Here is a 17,040-nt window from a genome sequence, read left to right on the forward strand (position 1 = left end):
GTTCCCAGTTAAATAGTGAAATGGTAAATGCTTTCTTATTAGAGTTGTGTACTGTGCAATATGTTATAAATAGGTAATGAAAAGCACTTCCTATATAATTTCATTATTACATACAAAGACATACGAAAAAATACAAAAATGAGTATATACAGTGAAAGTGAAGTATGCAGCAGTAGACCCAGAAATTGTTCATAACCTACCCGATTATTTTTATGCACATAAATGATTGTTCTGTTTCAAACCTACCACTTCCCTATGAATAACTATCACATGATGTGACTGCACCCTAAAGAGTAATGCGAATACAAATATGAACATATCCACCGAACGTATAGCATTAAAAAAAACAGCATACCAGTAAGAAAATGTTGATAACCTTACTGATTGTCTTCACACACAGAAAGCATTGGTATCTTTCAAGTGCTTATTCTCCCTATGTATATGTTTCATATGCTAAGAGTGAACCCCAAATGAATTACTGTAAGAACATATTTGAAGTGTAAGTCTACAAATATAGTACTTTTAGATTTTTTTGTTCCTAAGTATTACTGGCTAAGATATATCACTAAAGGAAAAAAGAGGGAACCACACATGTGATGTCATCTTTGATGTCCTGGGTGTTAGTCTTAGCAATGCACGTAGGTGTCGCGATTTATGGTTGCTTAGCTTACCATAACTAGCGAATGTCAAGGGATTTTCGGTTTTACTTTGAACCATAACATCCCTTTTAAAAAGTTTTTTTGCTGAATATATATATGTATATTTGGCAATGAACAAAAACAAAGGGGTTACACATGTGATATCATCAATGACATTTGTGATGCCATCTTTCATGTCCTGGGTGTTAGTGTTAGCAGTGCGGAGTGGGGAGGGCAGGTATGATTGCTTAGTCTACCATAACTGGCGAATTTCAGGGGTTTTCCGGTTTTACCTCGAACCATAATGTCATGGTTATAACGTTTTTTTTGTGTTAATTTCACAGGTTTTTAGTAGTGCAACTTAACCATAACGTCCCCATAAAGTTTTTTTTTGTGAATATTAAATATGCTTCAACTCAGTACCTTTTAGAAGGAGCTACAATTTAAAAGCCTATTTAATAATGTGCCATTCATTACGTTAGAAATGATTAGCAAAGAAAAGCACGGATACAAATAAAACTGTTTTTGAATTAATGATTATGGTATATAAAGTGTAAAACCATTGCAAAATGTAGTCCTACCCCTCTCAAACATGTATTTTCCCAGGAGACTTATACAAGGAACACAATCCAAAAGGTGGCTGTTCTGTTGAATCAAAAACAATCTGCAGTAATTGCTGCTTATAAAGGTGTTATATTGCTTTGCAAACTATGGAGCAGTTTACTTACCAACCAAGAACCTGTGATTATCAAAGCACGTTTTTTCTGCAATTGATAGCCTTCATTTTTCTCTTCATATGGTTGGTTGTGCATTCTTTTCTGGAGGATATCGCTAAAAAAAAAAAAAAAAAACTCAGTTTAGTTTTTCATTGTTATAACCAACAGTGTATCTGATCTAAAAAATAGTGCCTACATTCTGATCTACGGCTAAAACCTACACCAAAGAATAAATACTGAAATAATGGCTGAAATGGATTTCAAAAGTTTAGGGCATCAAAAAATACTTTAATTTCAGATGTTTGTTAATCTGCTTAGAATCACATGCGGTACGTAGTCTGACATCCAGTGGTCACTGCGGAGTATTGCATCTTGTTTTTTTTTTTCGAAAGTCGAAAATGGGATGTCAACATAGGCGTCTCTGTAACACTATCCCTATAGTGACGTGTAGTGTACCCAAGATCCCTCACGCATCGAGGTCCCTCAGATTGTTTTTTTCCACCCAGAATACTGGTCACCTTAAGCAGAGCTCGTAAGAGACATTGCCATTGACTCGACCTTTGGTCGATTTTGTTAATTATTGTTAAGATATCACCTCCAGCCCTCTTTCGACGGCTATTCCACTTCCCCGCCGAGATCAGATCTTCGACGGCAGTGGTTTTCGACGGATGGTGATCCTATCAGCGCTGCTGACCACGTGGCCCGGCCTCGCCGGTCTACACAGTAGGGAGAGTGGGGGTCGGGGTGGACATTTCTGTTTCTTCTAGAATGCTTTTCCTTTTCTCCCTCCTTTCGGGTCATTATCACTCATTACGTCCTCAGCTATAGAGAGGACTCCTTTTAGATTTTGCCCATGTTGTAAAGGCAAAATACTGTGGAAGGACAAGCACAAGCGGTGCAACCGCTGCTTACCCCTCGGCCACAACGAGGCTGGTTGCGCGGCCTCTAAGCTCCTTTGACCAAAAACTCTGAAGGAATGCAGGGTCAAAAGGTGGGCAGCCTACGGGATGTCCAAGGCTGATTCCTCGCCCGCTGCCGCCGAGTGTGATGAGGGAGATGGTGATATCTCCGCCTCCCTAAGAGGTTGTTGAACCCCATCGGAGCGCTCTCGCTCCGTGGAGTCTGTCCCCGGCCCCAACAGGCATGGCTCCGGCCCTGCTTTTGGGGATGTACACCCCGGCGACGCTGACTGACACAAACAAGTCACTAAGCACACAACCCACGGCCATTCATCAAGTAAATCGAAGAAGGCCTCAGCGCCAATGGAGATGCTGACACAGCCGGGTGCCTCCACCGACCGCAAGGGTCGGCAGCCCTCCCCGCAGCCGCATGCGCGCCTAGCGACTGGGCCGTCTAGTACTAAGGGCGCTAACACTAAAAACAGCATCCGTCGAGACGCCTCAGAAGAAGGTGTCAGTCGAAGGCAAGGTTACGGCTCTGCCGAAAACTATTCACGACCAGCCCCTGACGGATAAGATGGTCATGGAAAGCATAGCAAGGATAGTCTCCCAGGACTCTCAGAAGCGGCTGGTGAATGAGTCACCGAAGCCCGCTCAAAAGGTCAGGGACATGCTGAAACCTAGAGAAAGTACGCCGGAACCTCCCCCTAGGTCGAAAGAGACACAGAGGTACTTCCCCACTGTCGGGCCCACATGAAGGTTTCTCAGAGGGCGACGGGGGTATCTCCTCCACTTTATGGGACAGATCTCGACGCCTAGAGGTGGAGGAGCAAGCCTTTCCAACACTAGACCGTTCTGGGTCATCCTACGGAGAGATTTGAATCCTGTATGAACAGGCTGGATAGGTTTGTGTCCACTTCTGAACACACTACACCTAAAAGGCCAAGGGAGGTTTTCCCTCAAGACCCTATAGCCAAATTCCCAAGACTTTTCGACTCACATGAGGAAGAGCTAGACACATGACCTGACTGAAGAGGATCCCCACTTTCAGGAAGAAGATAAATTCATAAACACTGAGGATATACAAGACCCTGTAGGGGACTTTGAAGAACCCGACATGTGCGAGCCACAGCCTTGGCAGTCCCCAGGGGCGTCAACGGACCCTGATGCTTTGGATCTGCCCTCTCCACAGACTACGCCTGTCAGAGATCCTTCACCTATGGACGATCAACCCACATTTAATGCCATGCTATGCAAGGCGGCAGCACACTTCGATATGGAGGAGGCTACCCCAAAAGTCAATTTTGTTGAAAGAATAATCAAAGAAAAGCCACCTGCTAGCCAAGCCATACCTCTCCTCGACTACATCAAGAGACTCCTCGTTCCCTCTTTATCTACACCTGCCTTAGAGATGTGAACCCACGGATCGAAAAGCTTTTTAGCCCCTCACCCTCAGATCCCTAATATATTAGGGGTCATTCCCTACCAGATTCTCTGATGGTGACCACCACGAGAAAGAGGTTGGGGGTTCTGCTGTCCACCAGTGAGGCACCTCCCGATAAAGAGGGTAAAAAGCTCTATGCTCTGAGGAAAAGGATTACATCCTCTGCAGCTTTCGCCACGCGTATTGCCAACAATACCACTCTGTTGGCTAGTTACGCTGATGCACAATGGGGCCTATTGCGCGAAGGTCTACAAGAAGTCCCTGAGCCCTTTCATACCTGCTTATTGGCCACTGTCAAAGAAGGCACTCAAGTAAACCAAAGCATCATCAAGAATACTTTACATGCTGCGGAAACGGCTGGCCGTTCCTTAGTCCAGGGCGTACTCCTTAAAAGACATGCATGGCTCAGAAACTCAGTTTTCAAGCCAGAAACACAGGCGTCCCTCATCAACAAACCCCTTGAAGATTCCAACTTGTTTGGTAAGGCGGTTGATGATGCACTGGAAACAGCAAAGAAGGAGCGGGAAACATTAAAGACCCTGGACCAAATCATGAGACCCCCCTAATAAGCGTGGGTATGGCAATAGGCGCTTTTTTCGTGGCCAACAACAAACTCAACAGCAATACACCTCAGCCAGCAACTTGTCCTCCCCTCGGGAACCAGTGGTTATAACACGCAGTATGCTCAAAGAGGACAATGTTGTGGCAAAGGAAGAGGTTGGGGCCCTACTCCTAGAGGCTCTAACACCCTCGACTCTAACACCCCCTGCGTCCTCATCCTGCCTGATCTCTCTTCTGCCTTTGACACTGTTAACCATGCCATCCTGCTCAACCGTCTCCGTGATAGTCTGGGTATCACTGGTCAGGCTCTGGCGTGGCTGACTTCTTTCCTCTCTGACCGACCCTCCCAGGTCCAACTTGGGTACTTCCTCTCGGAGATCTTTTTCTCTACCTGTGGTGTCCCCCAGGGATCTAACCTCTTCCCCTGGCTGTTCAACCAATACCTGTCACTCTTGGCCCACTGCATCGCTGCTCTCTGCCCCAATTTTCAGTGTTATGCGGATGATACCCAGCTCATTTTCAGGCTACCCTCGGCCTCCTCCTCTCCCTCTCTCATCTGTGAATGTCTGTCTGCTATCCAGGAGGGGTGTGCCGCAAATGACCTCTGCCTTAATGCCAGTAAGACTGAGATTCTTCTACTCCTCAGCACACCCACTCCCTCTTTCCCTGTTGCTCTCTGGCCGGCCTCTCTTGGCCCTCTTCCTGCCCCAACCTGCAAGGCTAAAAACCTCGGGGTCATCTTCGACTCCACACTCTCCTTTTCTCCTCGCATCTCTGACGTCTCTAAGAAGTGTCACTACCAGCTGCACCTCCTCAGAGGTATTCTCCCTTTCCTCTCCTTCCCCCAGAAGCTCACTGTCTCCAGAGCCCTGGTTCTCTCTAAGCTGGACTACTGTAACAGCCTCTATGTAAAACTGCCCGCCTCTACTCTCTGGCCTCTGCAACTTATCCAAAACAGGACTGCAAGACTTGTCCTTGGCCTCAAGCCCAGGGATTGTATCTCTCCAGGACTGAAATCTCTGCACTGGCTCCCAGTGGCTGCGGGGATTAAGTTCAAAACCCTCTGCATTGTCCACAAGGCCTTCTGGGGCCTGGGGCCGAAATATCTTCAACTCTGTCCTAAATATCTTCCTTCTCGAGCTCTTCGCTCATCCGCCTCCAACTCTCTCAGGGTCAGTCGCTTCTCCAAGCAACGAGTGGGCGGTAGATCTCAGTCGTCGGCAGGGGCCTCCCTCTGGAACAGCCTTCCTGCCTCCCTTAAACTTGAAGAGGACCATCTCCGGTTCCGGAAGCACCTCAAAACCTTCCTCTTTGCTTCTGCTTTCTCTCTCCTGCTGAATTCCTGGCTGATACTGCACTGGTTACCTGGCCACCCTTCTGTTCTCGGGCCCAGGCCCCGCCAGCTGCACACCCGCACTGCCTCCCTGGCAACCCTTGTACCTGGGGACTGTTTTCTGTAGCCCTACAGTCCCCTACCAGCACTTATCTGCACTTACCCTGCACTTGGCGCCTTCTGGCCGTTACCATCTTGTTATTCTACTATCCTATGTACTGCACTTCCCCTCTCCCCTCCCCCTTGCACTTTTCCCTTTTCCCCCCTCCCACGCACTTGCGCGATCTGAATGACACTTGGCCTAGTAAGATCATTGTCTGTCTTCCCTTGTTCCCCCTCCCTTGCCTCGTCGCGCCTTTAAACACTTGTGTATAGGCGCGTTATAAATGCCATATCATATCCCCGGCCACCACCAAATGACTCGAAGATTCGGGTCCCCTCCCATGCATCTCCAGTCAGGTGCCAGTTAACATCTTTTCTGCAAGCATGGGAGGGAATTACCACAGACCGTTGGGTTCTGTCAATAGCCCCCGGTTACTGTATTGAGTTCAGCCGGTCCCTGACATACAGACCTCCAAAGGAAATAAGTTTCGCACCAGAACACCTTCTCATCCTTCAGGAAGTGGGATCGCTGCTGCAAAAAGGAGCCACAGATGTCGTGCCTCTGTCACAGGTAAAGGAGGGTATTTATTCAGTGTACTTCCTTGTACCCAAAAAGGATCCAACCATGCGCCCTGTATTAGATATGAGCCCAGAGAACAAATTTGTAAAACCTCAAAAGTTTCGTATGGTGACTCTGCAGGAAGTAATCACCCTGCTCACACAGGAGGATTACATGGCAACACTAGACATGAAAGATGCATACTTCCATATTTCAAGGTTGCCACAGGGAATACCTCAGGTTCATGATAGAAGTCAAACACTATCAGTTCAAAGTGCTACCCTTTGGCATAGCCTCAGCACCAAGGGTATTCATGAAGGCAGTGGCACACCTGCGCAGGTTGTCCATTCCGGTCTATCCTTACCTCGAAAACTGGCTCATTACAGGGGATTCTTACGAAACATGCTTCTCAAAAATCCAAAAGACTATAGACCTCTTGTTCCACCTGGGCTTCTCCATCAACAAGAAGTCCAGTCTAGACCCCAGCCAAGTCAAGCAATTCCTACGGGCTCTAATTCGACTAAAGGACGGCCTCGTCTTCCCCTCCAACGAGAGGGTCCAAAACATGCTGTTTCAGATCCCTCAATATGTAGTCGGTCGAGAGGTGACGGTACGCAAAGCCATGCGATAGCTAGGAATGATAGCGTCATGTATTTATTTGGTTTCTCGCGCACCTGCGCATGCGCCCAATGCAAGAGTGGCTCAACAGCCAGTGGTGTCAGGCCAGCGGACAATGGGACGATCTAGTGGTTGTCTTGCATGTCTTGGTTCTCTCGCTGTGGTGGTGGTGGAGGGAAAACCTTGTGTTGGGGAAATCCTTCGCCACCCCCGCACTGGACGCCACTCTAACCACAGACCCATCCCTCACAGGATGGGGGGCTCACCTATCCCAGACTGCACACTGAGTTTGGACTCAAGTGTGACGTCCAAACACAAACCTGCTGAAACTGTTGGCGGTCTTCAAAGCACTGAAGGCTTTCTAGACACACCTACAAGGAAAGACAGCACTGATCCTCGCAGCCAGCACCACGGCTATGTACTACCTGAACAAGCAAGGGGGCACTCTCTCTGCAGGACTGTCCAAGCTGTCCCAGAACATCTGGAAGTGGGCTCTCAAACACAACATGTTCCTGTTATCACAACATGTACCAGGGCAACTCAATCTTCTGGCAGACTGACTCAGCAGAGACTTCCCGCAGAATACGAATGGCGATTACACGAAGACATCGTCTCCAACGTTTTCCCAGAATGGGGCTTCCAAGAGATAGACCTGTTCGCAACTCTGGAGAACACTCAATGCCAAGATTATGCCTCCAGGTACCCCCAGAACCGCTCCAAGGGGAACGGACTCTGGATAACATGGTCAGGGAAATTTGTCTACGCTTCGACTCCCCTTCTCAACAAGATAGTGCACAAGATGCACCAGGAACCAGTTACCATGATACTGGTGGGCCGCCAACCCTGGTTCACTCATCAGATGGAGATGTCACTGTCTCCTCCAGTGAAACTACCCTGCCCGTACAACATGTCACAGGACAGGGGCAGAACGCTATGTCGATCTAGAAAAATAGACACCCCTCGATCATAAGGCTATGTATTATGCTGGCTGAAGACCAACCATCTCAGGTATCTAGTATTAGAAATAGATCGCCATAAGCTTGACTGAGGTGCAGCCATTTTGAAGCGACTGAAATCGCCATTTTGTTTTCTAACATTTGCTTTTTGCATCATGTAAAACTGATTTGCTGAAATGTTATTCTGCTTCACTGGTGCACAATGCAAGACTGCGAGTGGCATGTTGAAACATAATGCAGTAACTCAGACAGAAATGTCTGGTCCCCTCCCTCGCATATCCTTGGAAAGAGCAACAAGGCATTTTAATCAGTACAGCAGGTGCAAGCTAGTCTCGGTAAGCACAGTAGGAACACCAGAGCAAACATTAAATGACCCATTATGCTCTCCTTTGCGCCCCCCCTCCTTGAGCCCGGTACAACCCTGGAGAGCAAGTTGACCCCACGGCACATGAATAGCAACTAGGAGATAGCAAGGCCAGGGATGTGTCTCTCCCTACGCACAGCATGCTTGCAGAAAACAGAAGCATTGTGTTCTTTAAAATACAGACTTAGTGTCTGTGGGCTTACAAAATTGCAAACTGTTACACAATGAATGTTTGAAGGTGTCAAACTCGTTACCATTGTCAATCATTGTGCCTAGTTCAAAGGAAATGCAATAGGCGCGGTATAAGTTGTGACACTACTGATTACTAGATGCTTGTTTTGTATATATGTAACTGTTGTATGAATTTCGCTCTCTTGCGTCCCCCGAGGTCTGATAAGACACGTGTCGTGGGGTGTGGGGCCAGTTGGCGAACTGAGACTATTTGCTTTGCAATAAACCCTAGATTTTGGGAATACAACCTTGTGTCTGGCGTATGAGTTCGTGTGTGGTGATTGTGCCTGGTTTCCACAAACAAGGGTCCCTCAGGGCCCCCGCCCCCCCCCCCCCATCAGCTGCATCCATGCCCGCAGACCCTGAACTTGGCAGCCTGGCTCCTGAGGTCATAGAACTTGGACATTTGCATCTCCCTTAGAGATGCATGGACATTCTCAGGGAGGCAAGGAAACCAAACACTTGTTACTGCTACTCTAGTAAGTGGAAACGGTTCGTCATCTGGTGTAACTCAAAAAGCATCAACCCCGTTGACTGCTCTCCCTCACATTGTTTTTATACCCGACTCACTTGCTGGACTCGGGTTTAGTCTTTAACGCTATTAAAGTTCACCTAGCTGCACTCTCCGCCTACACTACGTCACAACATAAGGTGTCATGGTGGAAGGTTCCAGTTATTAAAGCTTTCATGGAGGGAGTGAAAAGAATGCACCCTCCTATATCTAACCCAGCTCCCGGATGGGATCTGAATGTCGTGTTAACCAGGCTAATGGGCTCCCCCTTCGAGTCCAAGCATAAAGCAAGCCTTAAGGACCTCACTCTTAAGACTGCTTTCTTGATAGCAATCACCTCCATCAGGAGAGTGAGTGAACTACAAGCGCCCTCTATCCTACACCCCTTTGTAACAGTTTACAAAGATATGGTGGTTCTACGCACACACCCTAGATTTGCACCGAAATTCATTTGAAAGTTTCATGTCAACCAGTCTATAGAACTACTAACATTCTTTCAAACCCTTCAAACTTGGGGGAGAAGAGCCTACACACACTTGATGTGCGCAGGGCAGTCATGTTTTGTATGGAAAGAACTCATCCACTAAGAGACTAATCAGTTCTTTGTCTCAGTGGCGGCAGGAAAAGAAGGGTATGCAGTCTCCAAATCCACTATCTCTAGATGGATTGTCCAGTGCATCACTCTCTGTTACACTCTTGCTAAGAGAGAACTGCCCTTCAAGCCCAGAGCACACTACTCAAGGCACCGGGGCATCCATAGCGTTCATTGCAAATGTTCCCCTAGAGTCCATTTGCAAAGTGGCAACCTGGAGTTCTGTACACACCTTTACAAAACACTATTGTCTAGATGCTCACTCTAGATCAGATTGCAAGGTGGGACAAGCAGTACTAAGACAACTTTTTTCTACTGTTCCTTCTCACAATCCACCTCCACCTCCGGGTACTGCTCGCTAATCTATGCACAGCATGTGATTCTAAGCAGATTAACATCAGAAGACATGCATTACTTACTGTAAAATCATTTCTAATGGTTGCATCTGCTTAGATTCACATGCGCCCACCCTTCCTTCCCGCTCAGATGGAAGGAACATAGACGTCTTATTACTTTCTCTCTTTTCTGTACTCACGTTGGTCATAAGGCTTCCCCCTACGGCAGAAAAAATACAAACAGGGGGACCTCGACGCGTGAGGGATCTTGGGTACACTACACGTCACTATAGAGATAGTGTTACAGATACGCCTATGTCAACGTCCCCTTTTCGACTTTCGAAAAACAAGATGCAATACTCTGCAGTGACCACTGGATGTCGGACTATGCACAGCATGTGAATCTAAGCAGATACAACCATCAGAAATACTTTTACGGTAAGTAATGCATGTCATATTAATGCTAGAAATCGTACTTTATTTACCAATAAACATAGGGTGCAGTAGGTGGGGTTCCCCTTTTCTACGAGCTTTCCCGTTTCTAAAAATGCATGCAGCAACTGCTAAAAACACTAGAAAGAGAACATAAGGGTTGAATACTACTTTTTCTTTAGAATTACCAAGGTTGTCAGTCGTTAATCAAATTGTTATTTTCTTGAATCGAGGAGTTTTACCAACACAGCACAATGCATTTTTCCCTTTCTCCCATGTACTTTTTGTATGTTTTTTCTTTTATCCGTGTGAAATGGATTGCCATCCGCTAGGGAACCTGGCGTGTTTTTCTCTTCATAGTGCAGGAGTTTTAAGTGAATGCGGTAAAGCCAGGTCGGCTAATCAGCATGTATGTCTTAAAACATGGGGTTGGTGATTTCTTTCCAGGTGAGCCTGCCATAAATCGGGTGTATAACTCAACACCAATATATATTTTCTAGAGTGCAACGGTTGGTTGGCATGCCAGCTGCTGTCAGACCACATAACTACCTAAACTGGAAGTATGCACTGCAGAGGAAATGTGTAAATTACATTCTGAAAGCTGCATGCATCCTATAAAAGGTTTACTAGCGTTCGGGTATGCTGAACCTTTGATTCTGCCTGGTATGAGCAAAGTTAGGGTTAACAAAAGTGTATTTACTTTAAATGACAAAACCAAAACTATGCCAAGCAGAAAAGGGGTTCGTTTTAAAAATGCAGCCCCAAAAATAACATGCATTGGCATATTTATTTCTGGCCTACCAACTAGCAGCCTAAAGATTGGTAAATACATAGCAGGCAACATAACAGAACTTTACTCCAACTAACGTATCTGAAGTATGCACAGCAAAAAAGGTAAATGCAAAATTGCTATTTTTTTTACTTTTGTAAATGTGCAAATTAAAACTCGGAATTTTCATGTTAAATTTACATTGGCTTTTCAAATGCCCCTAATATACAGAGTGGCATAATTCCAGCATCTTTAAATTGGAGGTTGAATTAAAATAAAGGGAATGCCATGGCTTAACACAGGGGTGTCCAACTCCTAATGGCTTTTTAGGAAATCCCTCATTAATATTCAGAAGAAGAAGAAATGTGCATAGATTTAGAAACATTGTATGCAATGCATCTCATGAATATGGAGGATCCTGAAAATCAGACCCGTTTCCAGCCCTTAAGGACTGGCGTTGAAAAATCCTGGCCTAACTGATCGAAATTATGCTATTTAGAGAACTGAAGTTAAGACAAATCTCAATGTTTCTGTTAAATAAATAGTAGATGTTTCCCTCACAGGTTGAACAGATGAAAGGGGCAATTAAATGCAAATACAAAATCAAAAAGTGTCGAGATTGCGGGTCGAAAATGTCTGAGCGATCCCCACTGAATACGTTTGTGGTGCCTCGGAGTGGACCATGACTCCTCCGACTGTTCCAAGTGCCAGTTTGACTGGAAAGGCCTTGAAGGAACAGAAGGGAAAGTTGAAGGTAGGCTGAATCCCTAAATCTCCTATCCGGACGGTGAAACATTCGACTGACGAGTCGAGAGGTGACTCTCCTTGGAGGAAGAAGGCCAAGCAGTCAAGATCGAGGAGTGGCTTACATCACTCTTCTTTGTCCTCGAAGAAATCAAAGAAGGCCCCATAGGTCGCCTTTGACGTCCGATGCTTCCCCCAAGAGAGTTGCTTGTCCAACCAAAAGGTCCACTCCGGCCGAGTGGGAGGCCTTCCGAGCAGAGATGCTCAAAATATTCGAAAAACAAAAGCCTCCAAGCCATGCTCCAACAGCGCCTTCGAAATAAGCTGGGAAGGAATGGGCTCAAACTAAATCCTGCGCGCCTTTGAGCACGGGACGAAAGCCTGATCTGCACCATGAGCCCTCGAGGCCTCGATCCGATGAAGCCCCATTGAAGGGTCAGTCGAGATGCAAATATAAGTTGAGGACGTCGATGCCATCACCACCTTAGATGCTGGCGGCACCTTCGATGGCAGCCAAACCCTCAACACCAGCTGCGCCATGATTGCCAGTTGTGCCATCAACGCTGAGTGCCCCAGTTAAACCAATGGCACCTACAAAGAAGTTTTCGACTACTCCAGCATCAAAACCATTACTGTCAAAACCCCCGATTCCTGAAAAAACATGTCAGACTACCCAGGAAAGTCTATTTCAAGCCTCTTCTTCTATCTATGAAGAGGAGGAAAAGTCTGATGAAGAGGCCCCCTTTTGGCCTACAATACGGTATGCCTAATGGGCCTGTGAGTTTCACTGCAGAGGAGTCCAAGATGAGGGACCTCTATGATTTATTTATTTTTTATTTATTCGTATTTTTAAAGCGCACAGCAGCCCGAGGGCATTGTGGCGCTGCAGACTGCAAGTGGGGTGGATACCTCACCTGAATTGGAGTTTGGGAAACCAGAGGCTGGGGAGCATGCAGATGCATCCTACAGGCAACTCATGTCAAAGGTAGTGGACTACATGCGTTGGAGTAGACCTCCATTACAGTACGACCAAGATGACCTTACTGACATTCTAGACAAAGGTCCACATCCAGATCCCATTTTACCATTCCACATTGCCTTGCAGAAAAGTGTGGAGATGAATTGGGAGACACCGGAGACCAATCCGGCGGTTAATAAAGACTTGACCAAGAAGTACCGCCCTTCCAGTAGTGACCCCGACTAACTGATGAAACACCCCTCTCCGGAGAGTCTGGTGGTGCAGGCAGCTACTGTGACATCTAAACAAGTGGTGTACCCTACCATCTCTCCTAATAGGGACGTCAAACTACTAGATGGATGGGCAAGGAAGATATTTTCCACAGGGAGTATGACACTCAAATCTGCCAACTCCACTTGTGTCCTCGTAAAGTTTACGTTCTCTATGGGACTGCATTTCCATGGCGGCAGACCACATTTCCGAAGGGGATGAAAGAGACTGCTTCTTAGCCATAGTTGGAGACGACAAAGAGGCCATGTGCGAGTCTCTTCAGTCAAGTCTGGATGCTGCTGATCGCATCAGCAGAGCCATGGCTACCAGCATCATAATGCCCATGTTTGCGGAAGTCGGGTTTTGCACCGGACGTGCAATCCAGACTTCTCAACATGCCTTTTGATGGTCTCAACTTTTTGGCAACAAGACTGACAAGAGTCTTGAAATGTTGCAGACCTCGAAGGCGGCAGTCAAATCTGCCTTACCATCTGCCGTTGCATCAACAACCTCAAAACCTCTGTGGTCTTGAGTCACAGTTCACCAGTGGGGGGCAGGCTGTTTTAGCATCTAGAAGAGTGGCCAGACATTACCTTGGATGCTTGGGCTCTGGAAACTATAGCCCATGGTTACTGCCTTCCTTTCATAAGAAGACCTCAGAACAATCCACTGGGATTCCGGATCCACTCTTTGTGCACAGGATTTTAACCCTGCTCAAGAAAGGCGCTATAGAACCAGTGCTTGTAGCAGAGAGAAGCAAGGGATGGTATTCTCCTTATTTCTTAATACCCAAGAAGGACGGTGGACTGAGATCCTTGAACAAGTTCCTCAGGAAGAACAATTTCAAGATGGTCACACTTTCTCAGATCCTTCAGGCCCTACATCTCCAGGATTGGTTGGTGTCATTGGACCTTCAGGATGCTTATTTTCATGTGTCGATACATCTCAAGCACAAAAAATACCTGAGGTTCGCAGTTGGTGGTTCTCATTATCCATTTCGAGTTCTGCCATTCGGGGTGACTTCTGCCCCAAGGGTTTTCACCAAACTGATGTCGGTGGTGGCAGCGAGTCTCAGGAGAGGGGGGATTTATGCCTACCCCTACCTGAACAGCAGCTGATCAGGGCGCGTTCTCCCAAACAAGCCCTGATCATCTCAACATTACCTGCCACTCTTCACAGACTGGGCTTTTCATCCGAGTTGTACTTTATACTTCCTTGGGAAAGAGCGTGACACTCGAGGTGAGGGCTCAAGACATTCTTCAGATGGTTACCAAATTTCAGAATGCCCAGTGTCTCCCGGCCTTCGATACTTTTGAGGTTGCTAGGCCTCTTGGCATCCTGCATTTTTCTGGTGCTAGAAGCCCACCTGAGAATGAGATCCCTTCAATGGGCTCCAAGAACTCAATGGTCCCAGTTCTCAGCAAAGAGGTCAGACCTACTTCAGGTTCCAAGCAGGGTCACACAAGATCTTTTGTAGTGGGTCTGCAAGGACTATATTCTGAAGGGAGAATCCTTTTGGCAACCATGGCCGGAGATAACAGTAGTGATGGATGCCTCACTCATGGGGTGGGGAGCCCACACCAACGATCTGACAGTCAGCGGTCGTTGCTCTCCATCTGGGTCCAAACTACACATCAATCTTTTGGAGCTGAGGGCAATCAGACTATCGCTGAAAGTCTTTCTTCCCTCTGTACAGGGAAAGGTGGTCCTAATAATGGCGGACAACACAGTGGCCATGTACTACCTCAACAAGAGAGGAGGTGTAGGGTCTACCACTGTGCAGAGAGGCAATGCAGCTCTGGTACTGGCAATATAAGAAAATCTATCAGTAGTTCACCTAGCCGGAGAGGAGAACACGGCGGCAGACGCTCTGAGCAGGCAAAGCACAGTCTCCCATGAGTGGGAACTATCTGAGGAAGTCCTTCAAGAGATCTTCATCCTTTGGGGAACCCTACAAGTGGATCTGTTCATGACACGTGCCAACTGGAAATGTGATCTGTACTGCTCCAGGGAATTTCCTCCAAGATGAGCTCTAGGAGATGCGTTTGTGGTGGACTGGGAATTCCACTTCTGTACGCGTTTCCTCCAGTCCCGTCATTCCTCAAGTGATCAGGAGGTTGAGGACGTTTGGGAACCATATGATCCTAGTTGCCCTGGACTGGGCCAGGAGGACGGGGTACCCAGACCTTCTGGACATGTCCATCTGTCCTCCAATAAGTCTTCCACAAAGAGAGGACCTTTTCTCGCCAGAGGAGGGTCAGGTTCTCCATCCAGATGTCAAAACACTCAACCTTCATGCTTGGTTTCTGAAAGGTTCAGATACAAGGATTGGGGCCTCCCAGATGATGTAATGGAGATCTTGCTTTTCGCCTGAAGTCCAGCAACAAAGTCTTTGTACCGTTGGAATGCATTCTGCGACTGGTGCAGAGAAAAGAATGTAGAGCCTTATGTGTAAAACACTGGATGTTTTATCTTTTCTGCTATCTTTGGCCAATCTGTGGCTCCCCATTTGGTAAAGGCTACTTAGTAACACTCTCCATCTTTAAGCGCTCATCAGAGAAATGTTCCTACTTCAAAATTCCACTGGTGACACTATTTCTAAAGGGGCTCACCAATGTGCCCCTCACACCCCCAATCTCCTTTCCAGGTTCCAATTTGGGACCTTGATTTGGTTCTAAAATACCTAATGTGTGCACCTTTTGAACCTTTACACCCATGTCCTTTTAGGTTGTTAACCTTTAAAACCTTTCTATTGATTGCTCAAACATCAGCCCGTAGAGTGAAAATTGTTCTACCTACTTTCTATCCCCCACCTCATCTTGGCAAGGAGGAAAGACTACATGCACCCTTGTAGAGCTTTAAGCTTTTATATATCTAGAATATCAAAACTGTGTATTGATGACCAGCTTTTCATTGGATATACGGGGCATAAACTGGGTCAGGTTGTCTCCAAGCACACCTTATCCAGATGGATAATTCTGGCCATTTCAGAATGCTACAGGTTTGCAGGAAAGGATCCTCCGGAAGGTTTAAGAGCCCATTCCACCAGTGGCATGGCTACCTCTACTGCCCTGCAAAGGGGTGTACCAATTAAAAACATTTGTGAAGCAGCAACATGGTCTACTATCCACACATTCACAAAGAATTATTGCCTGGAATCTTCCCTCAGTCAGGATGGTAGCTTTGGTAAAGCACTCCTGCCCTCGGTTCATGAAAACATGTAAAGGCAAATTCTACTTCCTCCTCCAAATCAAATACTGCTTTGGCAGTGTCAAAAGATGAGGAATACATGGGAGAACACAATCCTTTCAAAGAACAAGTTACTTACCCCTGGTAACTTTCTTTCAACTGGATGGTCCTCCCAAGTATTAGTCATCGCCCTGCCAGTTTACCCCTCAGTAGAATTTCCTGTGCTATTACAGCTTCCGTCCCTTCAAGGCAGAGTATGGTCATTCCTGTGCTTTTGCAGTTATTTCTGTTGTAAAGGTGGGAAAACCGAACTGAAGCCAGTGGCGCTGCGCATGCTATATATGCCTTCGATGACATCCTCTACGGAGGCCTTCGAGAGACATCGAGTCGACGCCCAGCTCCCTCTGATGAAATAATTTTTCCAAAACAGCTGAAGCTGGACAACATTCATCAAAAGATGAATACGTGGGAGGAACATCCAGTCGAAGAACGTTACCAGTGGTTTAACTTGTTTTTCTGCATCATAACCTTATATGGTTGGTTTTAAGTGTTTTCATTAGTTATATTTGTTCATGTATATTATTTCTGAAGACCTCACACAAGAAAGGTGTGAGGTACCCCAAGGAGTAACCCAATTAATTGGTCAACATTACATGCACACAAACACGTCTTCTTTGGTAATTTTGTGCGATATGTATTGGTAGTAGGCTCTTAAAAAAATTCAGAACCATTCAATATATGCAAAGATCTCTCCATTTTAATTGACTTGAATGAAATTGTTTTATTTAAAAAACACTTTAAAAACTGCTTTGGGTTGAC

At 46.4% G+C, this 17,040-nt stretch overlaps 1 protein-coding gene across 1 annotated transcript in view; it reads right to left on the reverse strand.

Moving 5' to 3' along the window:
- The window catches only part of ATP8B1 (ATPase phospholipid transporting 8B1), a 958,513-nt gene that overhangs the window by 327,248 nt on the left and 614,225 nt on the right, over nt 1–17,040 (reverse strand). Inside the window, exon 21 of the mRNA XM_069627043.1 lies at nt 1,367–1,469. Within this exon, the coding sequence (XP_069483144.1) occupies nt 1,367–1,469 (103 nt within the window). The remainder of the gene's footprint in view (nt 1–1,366; nt 1,470–17,040) is intronic.

Source organism: Ambystoma mexicanum, chromosome 6p (genome assembly GCF_040938575.1).
Source record: "Ambystoma mexicanum isolate Mex_15411 chromosome 6p, UKY_AmexF1_1, whole genome shotgun sequence".
In the NCBI taxonomy this organism is placed as follows: domain Eukaryota; kingdom Metazoa; phylum Chordata; class Amphibia; order Caudata; family Ambystomatidae; genus Ambystoma; species Ambystoma mexicanum.